The sequence below is a fragment of the Pteronotus mesoamericanus genome, unplaced genomic scaffold, assembly GCF_021234165.1.
Source record: "Pteronotus mesoamericanus isolate MK-2021 breed Mesoamerican mustached bat unplaced genomic scaffold, CSHL_Meso_final scaffold_705, whole genome shotgun sequence".
NCBI classification, from domain to species: Eukaryota; Metazoa; Chordata; class Mammalia; order Chiroptera; family Mormoopidae; genus Pteronotus; species Pteronotus mesoamericanus.
In genome coordinates, this window is record NW_026555326.1 from 6493362 (window position 1) to 6514016 (window position 20655).

Here is a 20655-nt window from a genome sequence, read left to right on the forward strand (position 1 = left end):
GCGGTGGAGCGGCCTGAGGATTAGCACGCCTCAGCTGGGTGGACACGATGATTTAATCCTTGGTCTGGCTCACTCTGTCCATTACACGGATCTGGTACAAACCATTACTTTGTCCTCCCCGGGGAATCTCTGCCCCTCACACTTCAGTCCAGCCTGGTCCAGTCGAGTGCAGCTGTGAGAAGCCCTTCTTCCAGCTGGGACGGAAAAGGCTGTGTCCCTGAAGCTCCCCTCCTTCTCCTTTTCCCCAATAGGACCCCAGCGTCTTGGCTGTGAGGGAAAACCGAGGTAAGGGAACGGCTCTGTCTTTATCCAGTAAGGGCAGGTAGAAACTGCCGACTCTGCCCGGATTCCTTGTCCTCCCCGGCCCTCCTGACTGCTGGGGCCGGGCCTGCCCGTGTGTTGTCAGTGTGTTTCCTTATAGGAGGCGTGGGCACAGCTGGAGATCACATTTCTTTCCATGCAGTGTTTTCTCATTATTTTTACTGGTTATCCCTGTGGTATCCCTGAAAGGTGGCGATGAGGGGGTGTCAGTGTGAGGGTGGGGTGGTGATGCAAAGTTAGCCCTGGGTTCCAAATGCGAAAACTCTTCCTTGGGGAGGTTGTGATTATTCTCCAAGTGTCTCATAAGCCCTGTGTTTCCAGATTAGGATGGGCCTGGGGAGAAGGTGATAAAGAACTTATCACTGGAATTACTCCTTGAGTCTTTCAAGCAGAACTTCGCCCTACAAAGCCCATATTTTGGGATTTTGGGTCAGTGATTCCCAGTCTTTTGGGTTTCATGGGCCAATAAAATGCTCCAAAAGTATTATGTTGGGGACCAACATAGAAATTGTCATCTTTTATTTTGCCAAGCAATGACTTTTCAAAAGTAAATGACAATTGTGATTCCCACTATTTCCTAAAAGAAAGGGCATTTCATATTAAATAAGTTGCAATATATAAAAGGACATTTAAAATTTCATATCTGTCATTTGATGAGAAGCTTATGACACGCTCCTGCTTTTTTCTCATTTCATCACAGATGGGTGAACTTTGTCATGGCTATTAGAAACCTGACTGGCATTTGGGGACTATTTCCTAGGGTATTCCATCCTAGTCAGCACCATGGCAACGAGATGTTAAGGCCTCATGACTTTTCCTTCTGACCCCTTCCTTTCACAGAGAAAGTCGTGGAAGCCCTGACAGCTGCCATTTTGGACCTGGTGGAGCTGTACTGCAGCACGTTCAATGCAGACTTTCAGACAGCAGTTCACGGGAGCCACAAGCATGACCTGGTCCAGGAGGCCTGCCATTTTCCCAGGCCCCTGGCCTTCACTGTCTATGCCACCCACCGCATCCCTATCACCTGGGCTGCCAGGTGAGCCCAGGGCTGATGCCTTGTAGGCAGGAGCAGAGTTTTACTCCCAGATGGCTTCTCCCACTGCCCTACATTTAGGTCTGTGGCATGGTGGTGCACAGTGGCTGCTCGGTGGCTGACAGGGAGAGCCAAGTGCCTGAGGGGCACATGGGCTGGAACATCCCAGGGGAGGGAAAAGGCCTCCTAGGAGATGAAGAAGAGGCTGCCTGGGGCAGATCCTGCCATTCCCTCTTAGTGCTGGCTCAGTGCAGGCTGCACAGGCATCCCTGCCCCCTCCCTTCTAAGGCCAGCTGATGGAGACTTGGTGACAGATGGCTGCTTCCCAGATCCAGTGCTGCCCCACAGCCAATGACTGCACTCCCTGCAGATGCACGAGGGGAGGGGCGGGGAGGTGGGAGATGACCCTACTTCTGGACTGAGTGGTGGGTGTGGAGAGGCTCCTTCATTGGGTAATCCTCAGCTCCTCTGCAGGGTCCCCAGCATCCAAGCCCTGGGGGAATAGGCAATCCGCTCCGCCTCCCCCTTCCGGACTCCTCCTGCCCCTCCCTCCCCTTTTCTCTTTGTTCCTCACTTAATGTATTCCTCTAGGCAATTGACAGAGAACAAAGGAGGCAGCCTGGGAAACCAGGGCCTTCTCTGACCTCTTCTGTCAGGCACCTGTCACAAGCCACAGGGACCCCCATGTGCTGGCATTCAAGTGGGCAGATGTCGTTTTCATCCCCCACCCTTCTCACCTACGCATGTGCACGCACGCACACCCGACACCGATGGGCTGGAGCTGACTAGACAGAGAAGGCTGCAGGGCTTCCCCATGAGGAAGGAAGAAAAACCATGACCCAGCATGGAGCCTGAACCTGGGCAGAGGGATCCAGATTGACTTGCTTCTCCAAGAGCACGCTTCTGCAAATCCACTCGGGCTGTCCTGTCCCGCGGCCCCGTGTTACAGTCCCCAGAGAGCCAGAGGAGTTTTGCCAAGGGAAATGGTGTTTGGCATAGGTGAGGTGGCTGAGATGGGGCTTGGGAGCTGTGTCCTCACCTGCCCCCTCTTTCTTGTAGCTATGAAGACTTCTACCTCTCCTGCTCCCTCAGCCACGGTGGTAAGGAGCTGTGCAGCCCCCTGCAGACCCGCAGAGCCCACTTCTCCAAGTACCTCTTTCACCTCATCATCTGGGACCAGCGGTGAGCTCTCCCTCCAGGCTCCAGAATGAACTAGGCATGGTCATTAACCCTAACCAAATGAGTCGTTCAACCTCTTGCGTCTCCATGTCCCTAACTCGGATGAGGACAAGTATAACTTCTGCCCCTCAAGCTTTTATGAGACTCTAAAGAGAAGTATCCGTGAAGGCTCTCGGTGAACCATAAAGGGTCACATACAATGTTAATTGTTAGTTTCAAGGATAACTCATTGTTTGGGTCTTATCTCCCTTGAAAGATTTCCCTGACTCTTCTTCCCCAAGAACAGAGAGGGGACTTATAGATGGAGAAGGGAAGGTTGTCTAGAGGAAAGAGTAACGGGCTTGTAGCCACAGAAAGCAGCCTGTATTTTAGTTTTGTTCTGTCCTCTCTGTGCCTCAGTTTTTCAAACTGTAAAGTGGGGACATTTGTTTAGCTTAGAGACAGTTGTGGCACTGACATGAGATAGATCGGTTATGAATGTGAAACCATAAGCCCAAGATAGTAGTAATTAGCATTTATCAACACTGATCTGCTGCTAGGAAAGTAGGCGTCAGCCAAGCGAAGCAGGAAGGAAATGGAGGCGAGGACGCCTCAAGTGGTTGCAGGTGTTTGCCGGCCCGGCCTCTTCTGTGCTGTGCTCTGCCCTCACTCCAGAGTCAGAAAGGCCTTGTTTGCTGCCGCAGGTTCACTTCCCCATACTGACGGCGTCTGAGTCTTCATGTGCAGAGCAGAACTACTGCTTCAGTATTTGGAGTGCATATTAGACAGCCTGAGAGGGTCTGTGGGCAGGCCAAGGATGCTGAAAGGGGTCCATGGGGTGGGTCCCTTTATAGCTGGACAAGTGGGAAGGCGGGCCCTTTCTCCTGTCTTCACGCTTGTGTGATTCTTAGTGCAATAAAGGTGTGAATAAAGTTCTTTCATGAAACAACCCCAGGGCAGGAGGGCCTCCCTGGAGGCTGAGGACAGCTGCTTTAAGTGGCTTGTGAGTTCCCCCTCCCTGTTGGCATTCTCTGGCCTCAGTTAGTCCGCTTCCAAGGTAGGAGCGCTATACAGTGCTCCAGGCTGGTTAGACTCCACCAAATCGGCCTTAGACCCTCTTCCCACAGAGTGTCAGAGGTGTAGAAGCAGCCAGGCCTGTCCTCCCTCAGGCTGCCTACTCTCTGGGTCTCATTCCACTGCCTGAGATTTCTGCCTGGAATCCCAAAGGGCTGGTGTCCTGCCTGGAGCCTTGCGGAAGTGTCCTCTCGGCACTGCCCATCCAGATGCCCCAGGGGAGACCTTTAGGCACCTTCCTGGTAAGACTGAGGCACTGGGGAAAATACGCTACAGTGAAAGGGTCAGAGCATTGAGTGCAGTCATCCTCCTGTCCTTACTGTAGGTGCAGCCGTGGGCAGCTCATCCAACCCCAAACGGACCTGGTAACAGGACCTACGTTGTAGGATTGTTTGAGAGCACTTGGAACATGGCAATACCTAGCACATGATGAATGCTGGGGGAGACCTCTCAGGTCCTGTTCCAAGTGACTGACACTGACTTGTGATACAATGGGATTTTTGCACATGAAAATATTAACTGTATAGTCCACTTCTAGTGCACCGGAGTGTCACACAGCAAAAAGCACACAGACTATGTATACACACATCACACACGGGAAGCTGTGTGGCCCTTTTCACTGATGAGAAAACTGAGGTGCAGAGGGAGCTGTGAGTAGTCTCCCAAGGGTTTAAGTGGCTGACCCAGCACTGGAACCCGCGCATCCCAGGAACCCTTCCTGGAGGAGGCAGCCCTTTTATAAGTGATGTGATGTTGAAGAAAGGATGGCAGAGGGAAGGAGGGGTTTCTTAGGCAGGGAGGAGGTTCAGGGCTGTAGCTAACCTAGTGATTATCCTGACTGACCCTTGATGAAGGTACGTGGGGAGATTGTGGAATACCAGATACACTCAAAAACTGAAGAGAGGGGACCTTCTCTGGTTCCAGGGTTCCAGGGGTTACGACTTCAGGTAGAAAGTTTCTTCATTCCCCTCTTCCTTTGACAGGAGGCTGGAAGCCTCTTCTTGGGTGAAAAGAAAGGGATCAGGCCCAGCCCCTTCTGCTCTTTGCTATGGGGTCAGCTGATTCTCTCTCAAAATAGGCCCAGCAGCCGCGCTCTGCTAACCCCAGCCAAGCCCGGGCCTGGCATGTCCGATGGCTGCTGGAGGGGCCCTAATTATAGCTGCACCCCCCCCTCCCCAGGCAGCTGAGACAGAACAGGGCTCTGCCGGTCTGGTAGGAGGGAGGGAAGGAGTGCCTCCCTTGGGTGGAGAGGAGTCCCCTGGAGGGAGGCTGCTTTATCATGAAGCTGCTGACCTCGGGGGTGGCCACTCTGCCTCTGTGCCCTCTGGCATAGAAGCCGATGGGCCCTGTGGACGGCCAGAAGGGTGTGGCAGTGTGGACTTTGGCCCAGGGACAGCTTCCCCGAAAGGTAACGTGGGCCTTCCCTCTTTCCACAGCTCTACCCCACCCCACCCTAGCTCCTTATCCTGAGCTCTGAGGGAGTGGCCGGGTGGTTCAGGCAGAGGAGCCTGGGAGAGGACAGCTGGGCCTGGGTAGTGGTGAGGGCTGACGTGTCTCAGTTCTTTTGGCCTCCCCCGTCACTTTGGAGAAGTCCCTTCTCTTTACCCTTTTGACGTTGAAAATGTTTGGGATGAGAACAAACCATGTTGTGCCCCTGTGGGTTAGGAGAAGGGGTCAGGGAGAAGACAGACAGGTGGAGGACTGTGGGGGAGGGTGAACTGAGGGCAGAAGGCATGTTCCTGCTTCCTGGCTGTTCTCAGCAGCAGGATGTGGGGGAGGGATGGGATGGTTCAATGGAAGGGGATGGTCCCAGGAGCACCTTCTTGGTGGTCCTCTGCAGAAATCCTAAAACGGAAGGCGTGTGGCTTACAGTATGGGACCTGAACTCTGAGATGGCTCTGACCAAGGCAGTTTTGTCTGGTCACCACGGATAGTCCCCAAATTAGGGGGTGTTTGCCTCACCTTACTGAGAGGCTGCACTGCACTATGCTTGTGGGAGCATCCAATGGAGGTTTTACCTGAAGTTTGGGACTGTCCTGGTTCCGCAGGAAGGCTTTCCCACAGGGCGGATTGATGTCCTGAGAGGAGGGCCGAGCTCTCAGCATCAAGTTCAGCCAGGAAGCTTGACTTCCTGGGCCACCTGAAGCCCCAGGGTCAGCACTTCCTAATGTCTCCTGTTCTCCCCAGGATCTGCTTTCCAGTGCAGGTGAACCGGCTGCCTCGGGAGACACTGCTGTGTGCCACTCTCTATGCTCTGCCCATCCCCCCACCCGGGAGCTCCTCAGAGGCCATTAAGCAGCGGCGGGCCCCTGAGGCCCTGGGCTGGGTCACTACCCCGCTCTTCAACTTCAGGCAGTATGTGAGCCCCAGGGCAGCAGCTTCTTGGCTTTGGAAGGGAAGGAGGGGGATAGAGGGGCCTGGCTGTTGCACTGGCCACTGCCTGTCAGGAGGGTGGGCCATGAGGGACTCACTGGTAGGGTCTAGAGGGTCCCAGCCCCGGTGGAAGGGACCAAGGCACAGGACTAGTGACCAGGATGATTGATGTAACCAAGAGTTACTGGGAAGGACTGGTGGCACAGGACTGTTGGGGAGGGGCATGGAAATGCAATGCTCGGGGACATGTCATGTGGTCTTGTCACCGGAAAGACCTTAAAAGTCATCTAGTTCAGCTCTCTACATCAGGAAGGCATCCCTGCCACCAGGTCCTCCAGACCAGGGAGTGGTTAGCCAGGGAGGCTTCCTGGAAGAGGGTGTTTTTCTAGGACTTGGAAGAAGGAAAGGGTTGTAGTCCAGGGGGAGAATAAGTGTTTGAGTGGCGGCCTCAAGCAGAAAAGACAGATTTTTCAACGGGGGAGCAGGAGGAAAACCATGTCCTTAGCCACCAGCTTTTTTGGCTTATCCACCTACCCCCTCTCCCCCGCCCCATCCTCCTTAGCATCCTGACCTGTGGCCGGAAGCTTCTGGGCTTATGGCCAGCAACACAGGAAAACTCCAGTGCCCGCTGGAGTACACCTAATTTCCACCAGCCGGACAGCGTAATCCTGCAGGTGAGAGCCCAGCCCCAGCCCCTGCCTCCCATCCATTCATCGGGCCCACAGCAGGGTCAGCTCCAGGTTTTCCCTTGAGGTTGGGCTGGGCTGGAGGAGAAAGTACTAGAACTTTGGGTATGGGATGATGATGTGCCTGAGCAACTAGGTGAGTGTGGTTAGACTTAGAGCGGGAGGATGAGTTCTATGGAATCCGTGTCCCATGTCCGGAAGGTTAACGTAGATTTTAAGGAGCCTAAAGGCTGGGTCTGAGATCCCCCACATCCGTGACTCACCTCCTTGGAGTCCCTTGTGTTGAACGAGGGTTCAACACTCTATTTAACACACTATTACTCAGTGTGATAAAATCTTAGATGTCCCATCTTGGGGCCTAAGGGGAAGCCCTCACTGAAGCAGTCACTCAGAGCTCTAGCGGGTGCACTAACTCATTGGGAGGGGAGGAGGAGCTGGTCAGGACCAAGGTCTGGTTACTAGTTTCCGGCTTCCCTCTCGGTGGTCATCAGATGCTTTTGGTATGGAACATGCAATGTCAAAGTGGACGTGAAATGAGATAGAATGACACAGAAGGAAAGCTTCAAAAAGCAGGCATTCTTGTCTGTCTGTCTTACTAGTCTACAGGGAGGGCATAGACCAGTGCTTGGCAAACATTAGGATTCAGTAAACATTTGCTGAATGAGGGAACATAGAACTTCTGAGAACTGACTCACTCAGCTTCGATTTCCATTTCAGGACAAATACCAGGCGGCATAGAGCAGGGAACCCAGGGTCTCAGGCTTTAGAGTTGGTAGAGCCCTCACCTGGTTCGTGGCCTGACTCTTATCAGGCAGCAGTGCCCTCCAGGACCGTACTGAAGGCTCCCCCACCTCAGCTTGGAGGCTTCCAGTGGCTCAGCCTGGAAACACTTTATTTCAGAGCTCCGGCCCCTTACCTAGATGTGTCTCAGCCCAGCCTTGTCCTCACTTGCCCGTCTTTCTCTTTATTTCCTTCTCTTATTTTGTTCAACGTTATAGCTGAAAGGGACTTTCAGGAGCACCAAGTTTAACAGGGTTTTTTAAAATGTTTTTTTATTTTTTATTTTTTTGGTTATTTTATAGACAAAAGACCTGAGGGTAAGGGAGGGAGGCAGGAACGTTGGCATGTGAGAGAGAAGCTGGAGGCCCGAGTAGGTGGCAGCCCCCTCTCACCTGCCTGTTCTCTCTTTTTGCTTCTCTGATGCCACCCCCCAGATTGACTTCCCCACCTCGGCCTTCGATATCAAGTTCACCAGCCCCTCTGGAGACAAGTTCAGCCCCTGCTATGAGTTTGACAGCCTCCGGGAGGAAGACCAACGCGTGCTTAAAAACATCATGCAGAAGGAGTCCCTGTACTGGTAAGGCCCACGGCTTCCCCCCACATGTGGCTCAAGCCCCACTAAGTCTGTCACATTCTGTCTGACCTCTCTTACGTTTCAGCTTCATGTCCTTGTCCTCCTGCTTCGGAAGCAGAGGTAGGATAAGGTGGGCATTGCCACCTGGGCAGGAAGTGTGGAGAAAGGGTTCTGCTGAGGGTAGGCCCCAGGCCTTTTCCCATGAGCTGGCACTAGGCAAAGTGGAGTCATCTGGGTCAGGAAATTAGACCTGGGAATGCCCATCCCATGCTGGGAACTTGGCCCAGACTCCACTTGCCAAGAGGACCAGCGCTTTGCCCCTCACTGCAGATAAGCCGTCTACTACTTGCTGTCCACTGGGGCAGCCGGCTGCTGACTGCACCACCCTGCCCCCATTCCATACCCACAGCCTTTGTGTTTCTCTGGTCCTGTCACTTTTCAAAAAAGATCAGGTGTCAAGGCAAGCTGGCAGCTCTCAGGGGTAAGGGAGTCCGAGCTGATGTCATCCTTGCGGCTGCTTCTCTTACCAGGATTAGAGAGGGAGGCTGAGGAATCGGGACCTGGAGGAGCTGGAGGGATGCCTGCTCTCTCTCTGCACCTCTCTGGTTCTGGCACTGCCCTGTGCCTATTGCAGGTGGGGGAAACAGACAGAGACAGGGCTCCTCTCTCTCTCTAGTGCAGCCAGAGTAGCTGAGTGACCAAAGACCTCCTCTGCTGGATGCCTGGCTTCATTAGTTCCTCAGCTCCCTTCTCCCATTAGACATCTGATCTCAGGCAAGGCCTAATTAGCTGTAGGTCCTATAAATCCTGCAGATGGCCCCAGGAAGCCCCAGGATGTCTCTGAGGGGCCCAAAGCCTGCCTTGTGGGAACCACTGCCCTCTGGTGGCTGTTCTTGGGAGTGGTGCCCCAAAAGGGCATCCTTAGGAGGAGGAGCAAATTCTGTGCCTTTGGTCCTACATTCTGCCTCAGGTTTGAGATGTCCCTAAGTCAGCATCCAAGATGAGATTTGAGCTCTGGTTTCCTTTACACGTTGCAATCACCTAGAAATCTTTAAAAAATACTAATGTCACTTCCCCAAACATTATGAGTTAATTAGTATGGGTTGTGGCCTGAGCATGAGGATTTTACAAAGCTCCTGAAGTGACTGTAATGTGCTACAAAGTTGAGGAACCACTGAATTGGAGAGTGTGTAGCATTCTGTTGGAGAATAAGTATCCCACCTTCTGGCTGACTCTGCTTTCTCTCACCTCCCCCTGCTACCTGCACCCCCAGGCTCACTGATGCTGACAAGAAGCGTCTGTGGGAGAAGCGATATTATTGCCACTCGGAAGTGAGCTCACTTCCTCTGGTGCTCGCCAGCGCCCCCAGCTGGGAGTGGGCTTGCCTGCCCGACATCTATGTTCTTCTGAAGCAGTGGACCCACATGAACCACCAGGATGCCCTGGGACTCCTACATGCCACGTGAGTTGTAACACTCACCTTTACTGACCAGGTGTCCTTCCAGAAGCCAGGGCTTGGCACGCCCATCACTGACCTGAGCTAGCCCTGGGCAAAGTGGTAAAGTGGGGCTGGAAATTCAGGGCTTTTCTCCTTCTTTTCTGTTTTATCTTTGTCTCACCACCCCTCCCCCCATGTTATATTATGAACATTTCCCAAACATATAATAACAAAATTGAACATTTTACAGTGAACATCTCTCTACCCACCACCTGGATTCTAACAATTATCATTTGTTCTGTTTGCTTTATTGTATGTGTATCCACCCATCCAACTGTCCGTCCATCCATCCATCCATCCATCCATCCTTTCATCAGCCCATCTTATGTTTTTAATGAATTTCAATGTAAATTGCAGGCATCATACCCCCCCCCAATACTTCAGCATGAATATCATTGACTAGAGCTTAATGTTTATGTTTTTTTTCTTTTGAGGCAAAATGTGCATGTAAGGAAATACCCCAGCCTTACCTGTACAATTGCTGAGTTTTGGCGCGTGCACACACCCATGTAACCCAGGCCTTCTCATTTAGTTCTACTTTAACAGTCCTCTCTTCACTCTTTCCTCTGAAGGGTTCTCTGGGGACCAAGGCTCCCAGTCTCGGACCACTGGGCTGCCTTTCCCAGATGGTACCCAGTGTTCTTGGCTTCTTTCTCACCTTTTCAGGAATTCAAATGTACTCCTTCCTGTCTTGCCTTCAGGACTTTTTAGGCAATGATTGTGCTCTGCTAAACTAATTCTGTCAAGGTGTACAGGCTTATATAAAGTTCCATGACTCTGTTATTCACTTGGCAAGATTTGCAAAAAGGACGGTACCAAGACACAAGAATGCTTTAACCCTCATGAGGACTCTGATGATGGGACTTTCTGGCACAGTGGGAGCCAAGGAAGAGGTCTTTGGGAGTGGGATTGAGAACTCTGTCCTGTTTCCTTTAAGTCATACAGGAAAGGAACATGACCACCTTCCTGTTCATCTGTGGACTGAGTCCAGCTCTGACCAGGGTACCGGGCCATTCTCAAGGTTGCTATCCAGAGAATGCACTAAGGATTCTCCTAGTGGCTTTGGCAGAGTCTGGGAGACATTGTCTTTTCTCCACCCATGCCTCTGAAGCTCAGGTGTGAGAATGCTGGCGTGCTCCGGTGCCGGTGGCTTAGTGGTCAGGGTGCTGGGCTCTGTTTTACAGCTTCCCAGACCAGGAGGTACGGCGTATGGCTGTCCAGTGGATTGGCTCCTTGTCGGATGCTGAGCTTCTTGACTACCTGCCCCAGCTCGTGCAGGTGGGTGGAATGGCCTGCCCTCCAGTTTTGATAGTCCCACCCCCAACCCCCATGTTGGTCTGCATTCTGCCCCTTAGAATCTAGGGTGGAGGCAGTGGTAGGTATAGATTACAGGCAGTCAATAGAGCCCCATCTTCCCTCTCTCCTAAACAGGCCCTAAAGTATGAGTGCTACCTGGATAGCCCCTTGGTGCGCTTCCTCCTGAAACGGGCAATTTCTGACTTGAGAGTGACTCATTACTTCTTCTGGTAAAACTGTGCAAAAATGGGGAGGGAGATGTGGGTCCTTTACTTGGGAGCGTTGACTCCTAGGCATGCAGGGTGGGGTTTCAGTGTGTTGCTGACTTTCCACGTGGCCATGGAAAAGGGGCTTTCCTTTGGGCCAGCCCCTTGTGCTTGGGAGGTCTTGGTCCACCCCCATGTAGCACAGCGAGGATCTTCCTGGCCCTCCTACCCACCCACACATGGTGGAAGGAAAGGAGAAACAGATGCCAGGGGGCCTTGAGCTCTACTTAAAGGCAAAGTGAGCACAGACTGGGATATGGATGGAAACCTCTGTCTGAACTGTGCATGTAGGGCTATTTTCCCTCCCAGGTTTGGGGTTGGGGCTGGGTCTGATCCCCCTGCTCCTATACCCCTTGCCTGTGACCCTTTGAGTGGCCCGACTCTCCACATGGTTTGCCTCGCAGGTTGCTGAAGGACGGCCTCAAGGACTCCCAGTTCAGCATCCGCTACCAGTACCTGCTGGCGGCCTTGTTGTGCTGCTGTGGCAAGGGGCTGAGAGAGGAGTTTAACCGCCAGTGCTGGCTTGTCAACACCCTGGCAAAGCTGGCCCAGCAGGTCCGGGAGGCCACCCCATCTGCACGGCAGGTGAGTACGGTGAGGCTGCTTCTACCCATTTCTGGTCTTGGGCTTCTGCAGCCAGTCTTTAACTTCCTAGGTGTCCTAACCAGCAGGATGGCACTTGACCATCTCTGATTTAGGGGCTGGAAGGATGTGACTCTGTAACCCACAGGTCACAAACTGACAGTTTGCAAGCTGGATAAAGCCCATGGATATGTTGTTTTGGCCTACAAAGTATTAAAATTTTTGTTTAACTTTTTGCCTTAAAGGCTAAGCACAATTGTGTAAATTGTTCACTACACAGGAGCACCCAGCCAGAGGGGGCAAGTGTGGGCTGAACTCCAGTGAGACTTTGTTCACTGTGCTGTGCGCTGTGGCTCGGAGCTGCTGCCACCCACGGAGGGCACCTTTCTCTGTTTGCAGAGATGGGCTGAATTAGTGGCTAACATTTAAAAATCGAGATTGTGAAGTCCAAGTTGTTAGCTTTTCTTGGCAGCAGTCTGAGCTGCCTCTTCCCCTTGACATGCAGCCTGCTCTCTCGGTTCACTGGGGCCTGCTTTAAGCTGTTTTGTCATCATCTAGCCTCTTGAGGTGCTGGGCTTGCTGCCTGTGCACTGTCCCAGGCTGGCGTGTAGGAGGACTGGTCTTTCTCCTTCATCGTCTCCTGGAGGTTGTGCATTCTTCTCAGGGGGCGTCATACCAGTCACTGTTGGATGCCCATCTTGGGGAGAGGCCTGGTGCTGAGTGCAGCTATGGGCCCCTCACCTCACCCCTTCTCCTTTGCCTCCACCTGTCCTCTCAGGGGATCCTCCGCAAAGGCTTGGAGGAGGTAAAACAGTTCTTTGCCCTCAATGGCTCCTGCCGCCTGCCACTCAGCCCCAGTCTTCTGGTTAAGGGCATTGTGCCCAGGGTAAGTAACCAGAGGGCTTGGGGTTCTTGGAGTGGGGAGGGCTCGGAGGAGGTGAGGTCCTTGTGCACCTGGTTATTGAGAAAGATGGGGAAGAAAGACATGTTTTGGGTCTCTCCCCAACCCTGATGCATAGGGACTTTCGCTGAGCAGCTGTGGAGGAACAGGGTAGGGGGCTAGGGAGGTGTCTTGTGACCAGACTGAGTTGAAGCCAAGCTGGTAAAGCTGCCGTCTGTTATGTATGAGCACTCCCTGCTCCTGGCACTGCCGAGTGCTTTAAGCTGGTTATTGCATTTCATCCTCATGGCCTACAAAGTCACTATTGTTAGGAGCCATGTTTCACGAGGAGTAAAATGAGGTATAGATGGGACTTACCAGAGGCCACACAACTCATAAGTTGTATGCAGAATGAACGGGAAGGAATAGGGCTCCTGAGAAAATATGGAACTAACTGCGAGCAGGTGGATGGAAGCAGTTTGACCCAAGTAGACAGGCCGTTTTTCTTTCCGGGGCATGGGCCACCCTGACTACCCTCGTCACTACCCTCTCTACTGTGGCAGGACTGTTCCTACTTCAATTCCAATGCAGTCCCGCTCAAGCTCTCCTTCCAGAATGTGGATCCGCTGGGTGAGAACATCAGAGTCATCTTCAAGGTGAGGACATTGCCCTCAAGCCTGGACAATGGAGACGGTAGAGAGAGGAGGAGGAGGAGGGAGCCTTTGGGTGGCAGAAGCAGCCCCAGGCCAGTTCTCTTTCTGCTATTCCATGTTACCATTTTAATATATGAAAGACCATTGGGTAAAAAAGGAAACAGACTGACTCTGCATGGCCCCAGGGGCTGGGACATGCAGGGAGGCAACTGACAGCTCAATATACAGAAGCACTTTCTAGGCGGCAGAGCTACTCCCACAGTGCAATGGGTAAGGTGGGGATCTGCTTCTCCCTGGGGGTATTCAAGCAGAGGCTGAATAACTATGTGGCAATGACGTCAAAAAGGAAATTAATATATCAGGTGCAGATTGGACTAGTTGAACTATAGGGCCCTCTAACTGATACATCCATGTTTTGGATAAGTGAGTGATAGTTTCAAGGCATGCAATCTAGTGGGGAGAGATGAAATGCATGTATGTAATTTAGTGTGTGTGTGTGTATAAACACTACATATATTTATATACAAACACTATATATAAACTCTATTTATATATAAACACTACATATTTATATATAAGCACTATATATATAAATATATTTATATGTATTTGCTAAGTACATATAAATATATTTATATGTGTGTAAGTTCTGAATCTAAGGTATAAACATTCAAGTTTTAAAGATATTTATATATAAACACTACATATTTATATATAAACACTATATATAAAAATATATTTATATGTATTTGCTAAGTACATATAAATATATTTATATGTGTGTAAGTTCTGAATCTAAGGTATAAACATTCAAGTTTTAAAGAGGACTGATGGCCAGGAGGACTGTTTGAAGAGGGGGAACGTGACTTCAGTTTTGATGGGGCTGTGGGGTTTGGGAAGAGCCAGAACACCACATGGCCTGTCTCTGGTGGTCTGACCTGGTGTGAGCTGAGTGGGCAGGTCAGAGGTGGACAACTGGGCAGTCCCTGTCACTATAGTTTGGATCCTTCTGGGAAATATGGGAACCAAGGGAAGTGGTAGAGATGGTTCTGATCATCACTTTCTTCCTCCCTCCAGTGCGGGGATGACCTTCGCCAGGACATGCTCACCCTGCAGATGATTCGCATTATGAGCAAGATCTGGGTCCAGGAGGGGCTGGACATGCGCATGGTGATTTTCCGCTGCTTCTCCACCGGCAGGGGGAGAGGTCAGTTGGCAGTGGGCGGGGCAGAGGGTAGGATAGGGAGTGCCCTTTGCTTTCTGTCCTTTTGCCTATTCCCAACACCATGTTTGTGCTTCTCTAGAAACGCTGAAAGGGCAAGATGATTTCATTAGAAGCTGTGGAGTGGCATAAAAAAAGAGGGCAGGGAAGAGAGACTTATAAAACAGAACAACCAAAAGTGCTCTGTAGACTTTGGAGCCTGATTCAACTGAACCAACTGTAAAAAGAAAATATGAATAGGGACAGGGTTGGGTGAGACTAGATTAAATGAGATTAAAGAATGATTGTTAATTTTGGGATGTGATAATGGCATGGTGGTTTTGTCCTTATTTGTACTTGAAATATTTATGAGTGAATGGGATTTTCCTTAAAATACTCCAGCCAAGGCTGGGGGAAAGCAGCAGTGCTGGGTGAGTGAAATAGTAGCAAAGTGTTGATAATTTTTGAAACTGGGCAGTGGCTATGTGTGAGTACATGATCCATTTCTTTATTCTTATATGTATTTGAAAATTCCCAGAGTAAAAACTAAAAACAAAAAGGAGCAGCAGCTGTGAGTTGGAGAGACCAGAGTCACAATGCAGAATGTGAGACCTGGGGAATGACATCCTTTCTACCACGATCTGCCCCCTTGTTCTCAGGCTTGGTCCAAATGCCCTAGAGTTTATTTCCAGAGAAGCATCTGGCAAGCGCTTGTAGTTCCTGACAGTCCCTTCCCTCTGCCCTGGAGAGTGACCCAGTGCCCCCTCACAGGGATGGTGGAGATGATTCCCAATGCCGAGACGCTGCGCAAGATCCAGGTGGAGCACGGGGTGACCGGCTCCTTCAAGGACCGGCCCCTGGCCGATTGGCTGCAGAAGCACAACCCCGGAGAGGATGAGTATGAGAAGGTAGGACTGGGAGTGGCAGACAAGGCTGGGGTGGGGTGTGCCCGTCTCTGGCACATTGCTGTGTTACCACGAGACCTGCACATGCTCAGAGGAAACAGCTCAGCTGTGCTGGGAGGAAACATAGACTCTTTCTTGACTGACTGGTATATCCAGATGTCTAGGCAAGGGTCAAATGATAGTAAGCTGACAGAAAATCTCCTGGTATCCAGCTGGGAAACCTTCATTGAGTTCCTGTGTCATACTGAATTTTGGAGGAGGAGGGGCAACTTTTGAACACCTGACTATATGTCTCCCAATCGTGGATCCTATTCAGTTCTTCTCTGCCCTCCAAAGGGTTCAGTACTTCATAGAACAAAAGTTCGTTGGAAGAGACTTTCAAGACCATTTTAATCCAACTCCTCTTTACGTAGATGTGAATTAAAACTTGCTAGTTCCTAGTTTGGGAGCTGGTTTGTGGCAGGGCTGTACCTGGAAGCCAGGATTACGGTTAAATAGGAGATGGAGATGATAGAAAAGGGGCTCACCTGTTCCTCAGGTGGAGCTTAACTGGGTGTAAGGCCTTGGTGGCCTGGTCCATGTGGTCCGTGAGTGGTCCACCGTTTCATGGCTTTTGTCTTTGGGTTAACTAAGTTGAGGGGAGGTAACAAGTCACAATAACCAAACTCATAGGAGACTTGATTTATAAGCCAGAAATGCTCATTTATATAGCTGAACTTCCGACGGGATCCAAATACTAATTTATATCGACCAATGCATTTTATCCCTGAGGGAAAACCTAATGGATAAATTATAATCAAAATATTGTTTTGTGAACATCTATTTAGATAATCTTAAATGGTCTTAACCATTGACGCTCCTCAGGGTTTAATTCCTGACCTGCTGATGCCTCCTAAAGCCTTTCCTCTTCCCTCCCTCAAGCTATACACTCTGTAGCCACCTGCTTGCTGGACATCTCAGTGTAGACAAAGCTGAGCTTTTTGTCTGTCCTCTCTTGAAACCAGCTTTTTGTGTGTTTCCTCTCAGTAAATGGTATGACTCTCTGCAGTCACACAAGCTAGAGCCATGGGTCTTCTTGCTGCTTCCACTGTTTCACCTCTCTTGTACCAAGCCCTGCTGATTCTTCTTCCCAAACTGTTCTCAAACCTGTCCTCTTCTTTCCATTTTGTTCAGCGCTTTGCTCTCGGTTCTCTGAACCGTAGCATGTCTCCTCTTCCCATCACCATTGTCTGCATGATTTCAGAGGTTTTTTACAAAGTGCAAACCTGCTTATGTCACTCCTTTGCTCTAAGTTCTCCACAGATTCCCTGTGTCCTAAAAGATGAGCCCAACATCCACAGCGCTGCATGTACATGCAATGCAGCTCTGCTTACCTCTGGAGTCTCATCCCCTCCCTCCCCGTCTCCTGATAACTTATGCTGTAGCTTAGGGAGCTACGTGCATTTCCTTGATACCTTTAGACAATAGTAATCCCCTATGCATCCCTCAAAATCCACCCCCTGTATGTTGCAGACTTCAAGGTCCTCTGCCCTTGGAGAGGAGTAATGGATTTTTTTCCTCCTGCCCACTGTCCCCGCATATGATTTCTACTAACATGTATTTTTCAGGTATCGAACAGCCACCACGCAGAGGCACCGTGATTGGTGCTGGAATTATGATTACCTGCCAATGTAATAGTGATAGTAAATATGAGAGATGTATGTACACCAAGAATACACACATAGAAAAGTAGCTCTGTGTTTTAATATTTAATACGTCTTTCTAAACCAGCTTTTCAGTTTTTCTTGCCTTTCTGCTAGAATAATGCTGGTAGTGTCTTATGATGGCTTCCTGTAGGAAAGAACTAGAGATATTTGGTTCTTGGCCACTTACTCAGCAAAGAGAGTTCCCTACATCCTGCCAATGTAAGCCCTTCAATCAGGAGAGCTCCTCTTGTTCAGTGAGACTTCCTGCCAGTAAGCAGCTAACCCCCTGCATAGCTTAGGTGTTGGGACTTACTCATTTGCCCATGGGCGTACGGCTATTGTGTAAGTCAAAAGGGGATGCATTTCAGGTAGAAAGAATATCTATGTCAGGACGGCAAGCTGATGGAAGTGAAGGTCAAGACGGGGAGCTGATGTGTCACACTCCTTTTTGAGTGGTTTCCTTTTATTCCTATGTTTTCCTTCCATAGAAATAGTCTTGCTTTCAGAAGGTGCAATCTGTGATTCCTTTACAAACTTTCTTTTCTGAGTTTTCTATGGGTTAGTCATCTGGTTTCATTCAACAAGTATCTGGGAGGTTTCTGCGTGTAGCTAGCTTTGAAACAGGCCTGTGGAACAGCGGAGAAGCCACTGGGAGATGAGATCCCTAAACCCTGGGGGAGTAAAAAGACTAGACCCTTAGTGAATGGCGGTGGCAGTGGGGCTGCGGGAGCTCAATGGGGAGGAGTCAGTGTGAGCTGGGAAGGTCTGGGAAAGGAGTGGGACTCAAGGGAGGGCCCTGAAGGATGGCGGAAATTGGCAGAGGGACGTAGGGAGGGCACATATTCTCTGCCCGGGAAGCTTCCATTCCCAACTTGGTACATTCCCAGTTGGCTGTGATGATTATTGTCCTCTGCCGATGAGCCTTTCTGGAGTTCCTGGGAATTCTAGAGATGTCACAAAGAGGATTTATTTACAGGGCAAAAGGTGTCCATTTAATAATTCCACGAATTTTTACTTTCTGGGAAGGTAGATAAGGGGACAGGTATTGACCAGATAAAGTAAGGTAGATGCAACCCCTTCCCTCGCCTCTCCTGCTTTAAACTCAAAAATATCTGTAACACACTTTATGAACTAGAGATTTCTGATCTTCAAGTGTAAAACACCCCTGGAACTGTTACGCTGCCTCAGCTCTTCTTCACAGTGAAAAGACTTTGGTGAGATTAGCAGTTAGCTGTTACTAAGAACACTGGGGATAGTTGTTCTGGAGGTAGGGACAAGAACAGAAGAATTCAGAGCAGGGTCAAGAAGGGACCCTTAAGTTGGCTGCCTCGGTGTGTGCTTGAATTAAGATGGTCACAACTGGTTGGGAGAGTTGCATATGCCAGTCTTCCTATCTATTAAGGTCTCTTTTTTCTGGGCTGGTCAAGTTTGGGCTCTGGATGAGTTCACTGTTTTTCTAACCATTCTCCTTGGGAGAAAGGAAGGTGCAGAGGAAGATGAATTTCAGATACAGTGGTGGAGGTATGCATAGAAGCCTTCTATCTTCTCATACTGCATAAGATACAAGTGATGATGATGTGTATGTCAGTGCATACGTTGGTCCATGATGGAGGCTGAACAGGCAGATGTGAGATGCTGTTGGGGCTTGGAAGAGAGAAACCAGACCTGATGGAATTCATCCTGGCTGTGCCCTTGGAGTCCTTCCAAGCCACCTGTATGTCTTCTCCTCCTGTCTCCTTTCCCTCCTCCCAGGCCGTGGAGAACTTCATCTATTCCTGCGCCGGCTGCTGTGTGGCCACATACGTCTTGGGCATCTGTGACCGACACAATGACAACATCATGCTGAAGACGACTGGTCACATGTTTCACATAGATTTTGGCCGCTTTCTGGGTCATGCCCAGATGTTTGGCAACATCAAGCGGTAAGTGGTCCTAAGGGTCTTCTAAAGCAGGGATGTGTGTGTAGGGTTGGGGGGTGGTCAGCAGAAATGGTTCCAAGCTGGGACACAAGCCCATGACAAAAGGGGCTGTACCTCAGAGTGTAGTCTTTGGGCTGAGTAGCTTTGGAGAAAAGAAGGCTGAGAAAGAGGTCAAGTCCTTGCAGAAGGCAGGGACCAGCTGAGGACTGAGCAAAGGGAAATGAGCCCAAACCACAGCAAAAAGTATACAATTAGATATCCAGGGGGGGAAATCCTGCTAGCTCACAGACAAGAAACTCGTGAGGATGTTTCTGGGGACAATTTAGGATTAAAGTAGAAAGAGAAAACAGTTAGAGAGCCCCATCTATCCAGGTTTGCATAGGTGATAAGGGGTGAGGGAAACCATCCCTGATACCGCCCCCAAGGTGGGCCTCCTCCTCCATGTTGACCTTTTACCTGAATGTTCCCCTTGGCCCAGGGACCGTGCCCCGTTTGTCTTCACCTCGGACATGGCATATGTCATCAACGGGGGTGACAAGCCTTCCAGCCGCTTCCATGATTTTGTGGACCTTTGCTGCCAAGCCTACAACCTCATTCGCAAGCACACCCACCTCTTCCTCAACCTTCTGGGCCTGGTGAGGAGCTCCATCCCTTTCGGGACCCCTCCTTTTTAGCATCTGACCCTTCAAGACTTCCCTGTCTTGCATCAAAGGATTCCTGGAGACCTACTTTTTTGAACTCTAGATAAAGGCAGAGCCCAGACATCTCGGGACAACAGCGTCTGTGCAGGTGTCTGGCTTCCCGCTCCAGCCCCTCCCTGCTAGTGGCCCTCCAGCCACTGTCCACAGCATCTGTCTGCCACCGTCTGGGAGGGTGAGGGAGCCTAGCTGTAGAAAGTCTTGCCTTATGGTGAGAAAGAAGCAAGAATTCCTGATTGTTTTAGGCACCATCTCTCCTCTTTTACTCTCCTTCTAGATGTTGTCCTGTGGGATCCCTGAGCTCTCAGACCTGGAGGACCTCAAGTATGTGTATGATGCCCTGAGACCTCAGGACACAGATGCCAACGCCACTACCTACTTTACTAGGTAACACCCAAAACGTGCTGCCCACCCTGAGTCATTAATTTCCAGGCTGCCTGCTTGGAAGGAACGGGGCTAGGGAAATGGGAAAGGCTTAGCTTAGGTGGCAGAGCCAAGAGTTGACGATGTGGGTGTACTGTCCCAACTTTGCCCCTCACTTAGGTAAATTACTTCACATCTCTCAGACCCCAGTTTCCCATCTGCACTTTGATGCTAATCTTTGTTTATAGAGGTATTGCAATTTGCTCTTACTTAAATTCTCACCAAGTCTTGGTCGAAGAATTTGTTTATGAGACAAGTATGAATTTTTACTAGTTTTTAGGCCTCTAGATCAAAACCTTCCTTCTCCCTTATCAAAACATGAACTTCATGGATTCATTTTCTCATGGTTCATAACATTTTTAGGTGTACTATGTATGAAACAGGGAAGTATCTATGTACTAATGTCTACAGTTTTATGTAGGTGATGTCACCCATTTTATTATGCACTGTTTTTGGAACTTTGCAAACTAATTTTTTTTTTTTCTGTTGGTCTAGCACAGAACTTTTCCTTTTGAACCAAAATCTCTAGATTGAGCAGTGCTTGGTGAGGTTACATGGTATTGAACCTTGAAATTCAGTTTGACACAATTAGATATTCACACGGTGACTAGGTGGAATCCTTAGTTCCTTCCCTCCTCGGTTTAAGTGTC

The 20655-nt window shown here is 50.1% G+C and overlaps 1 protein-coding gene across 1 annotated transcript in view; it reads left to right on the plus strand.

Annotated features, from left to right (window-relative positions):
- Positions 1–20655, plus strand: part of PIK3C2B (phosphatidylinositol-4-phosphate 3-kinase catalytic subunit type 2 beta) — a 62543-nt gene that overhangs the window by 33280 nt on the left and 8608 nt on the right. The window contains exons 10-26 of the mRNA XM_054563253.1: positions 252–285; positions 1162–1357; positions 2414–2536; positions 5774–5941; positions 6522–6633; positions 7860–8002; positions 9273–9461; positions 10682–10775; positions 10929–11023; positions 11464–11644; positions 12420–12527; positions 13085–13177; positions 14252–14381; positions 15147–15283; positions 18718–18887; positions 19363–19519; positions 19860–19969. Of these exons, the coding sequence (XP_054419228.1) occupies positions 252–285; positions 1162–1357; positions 2414–2536; positions 5774–5941; positions 6522–6633; positions 7860–8002; positions 9273–9461; positions 10682–10775; positions 10929–11023; positions 11464–11644; positions 12420–12527; positions 13085–13177; positions 14252–14381; positions 15147–15283; positions 18718–18887; positions 19363–19519; positions 19860–19969 (2240 nt within the window). The remainder of the gene's footprint in view (positions 1–251; positions 286–1161; positions 1358–2413; positions 2537–5773; positions 5942–6521; positions 6634–7859; positions 8003–9272; positions 9462–10681; positions 10776–10928; positions 11024–11463; positions 11645–12419; positions 12528–13084; positions 13178–14251; positions 14382–15146; positions 15284–18717; positions 18888–19362; positions 19520–19859; positions 19970–20655) is intronic.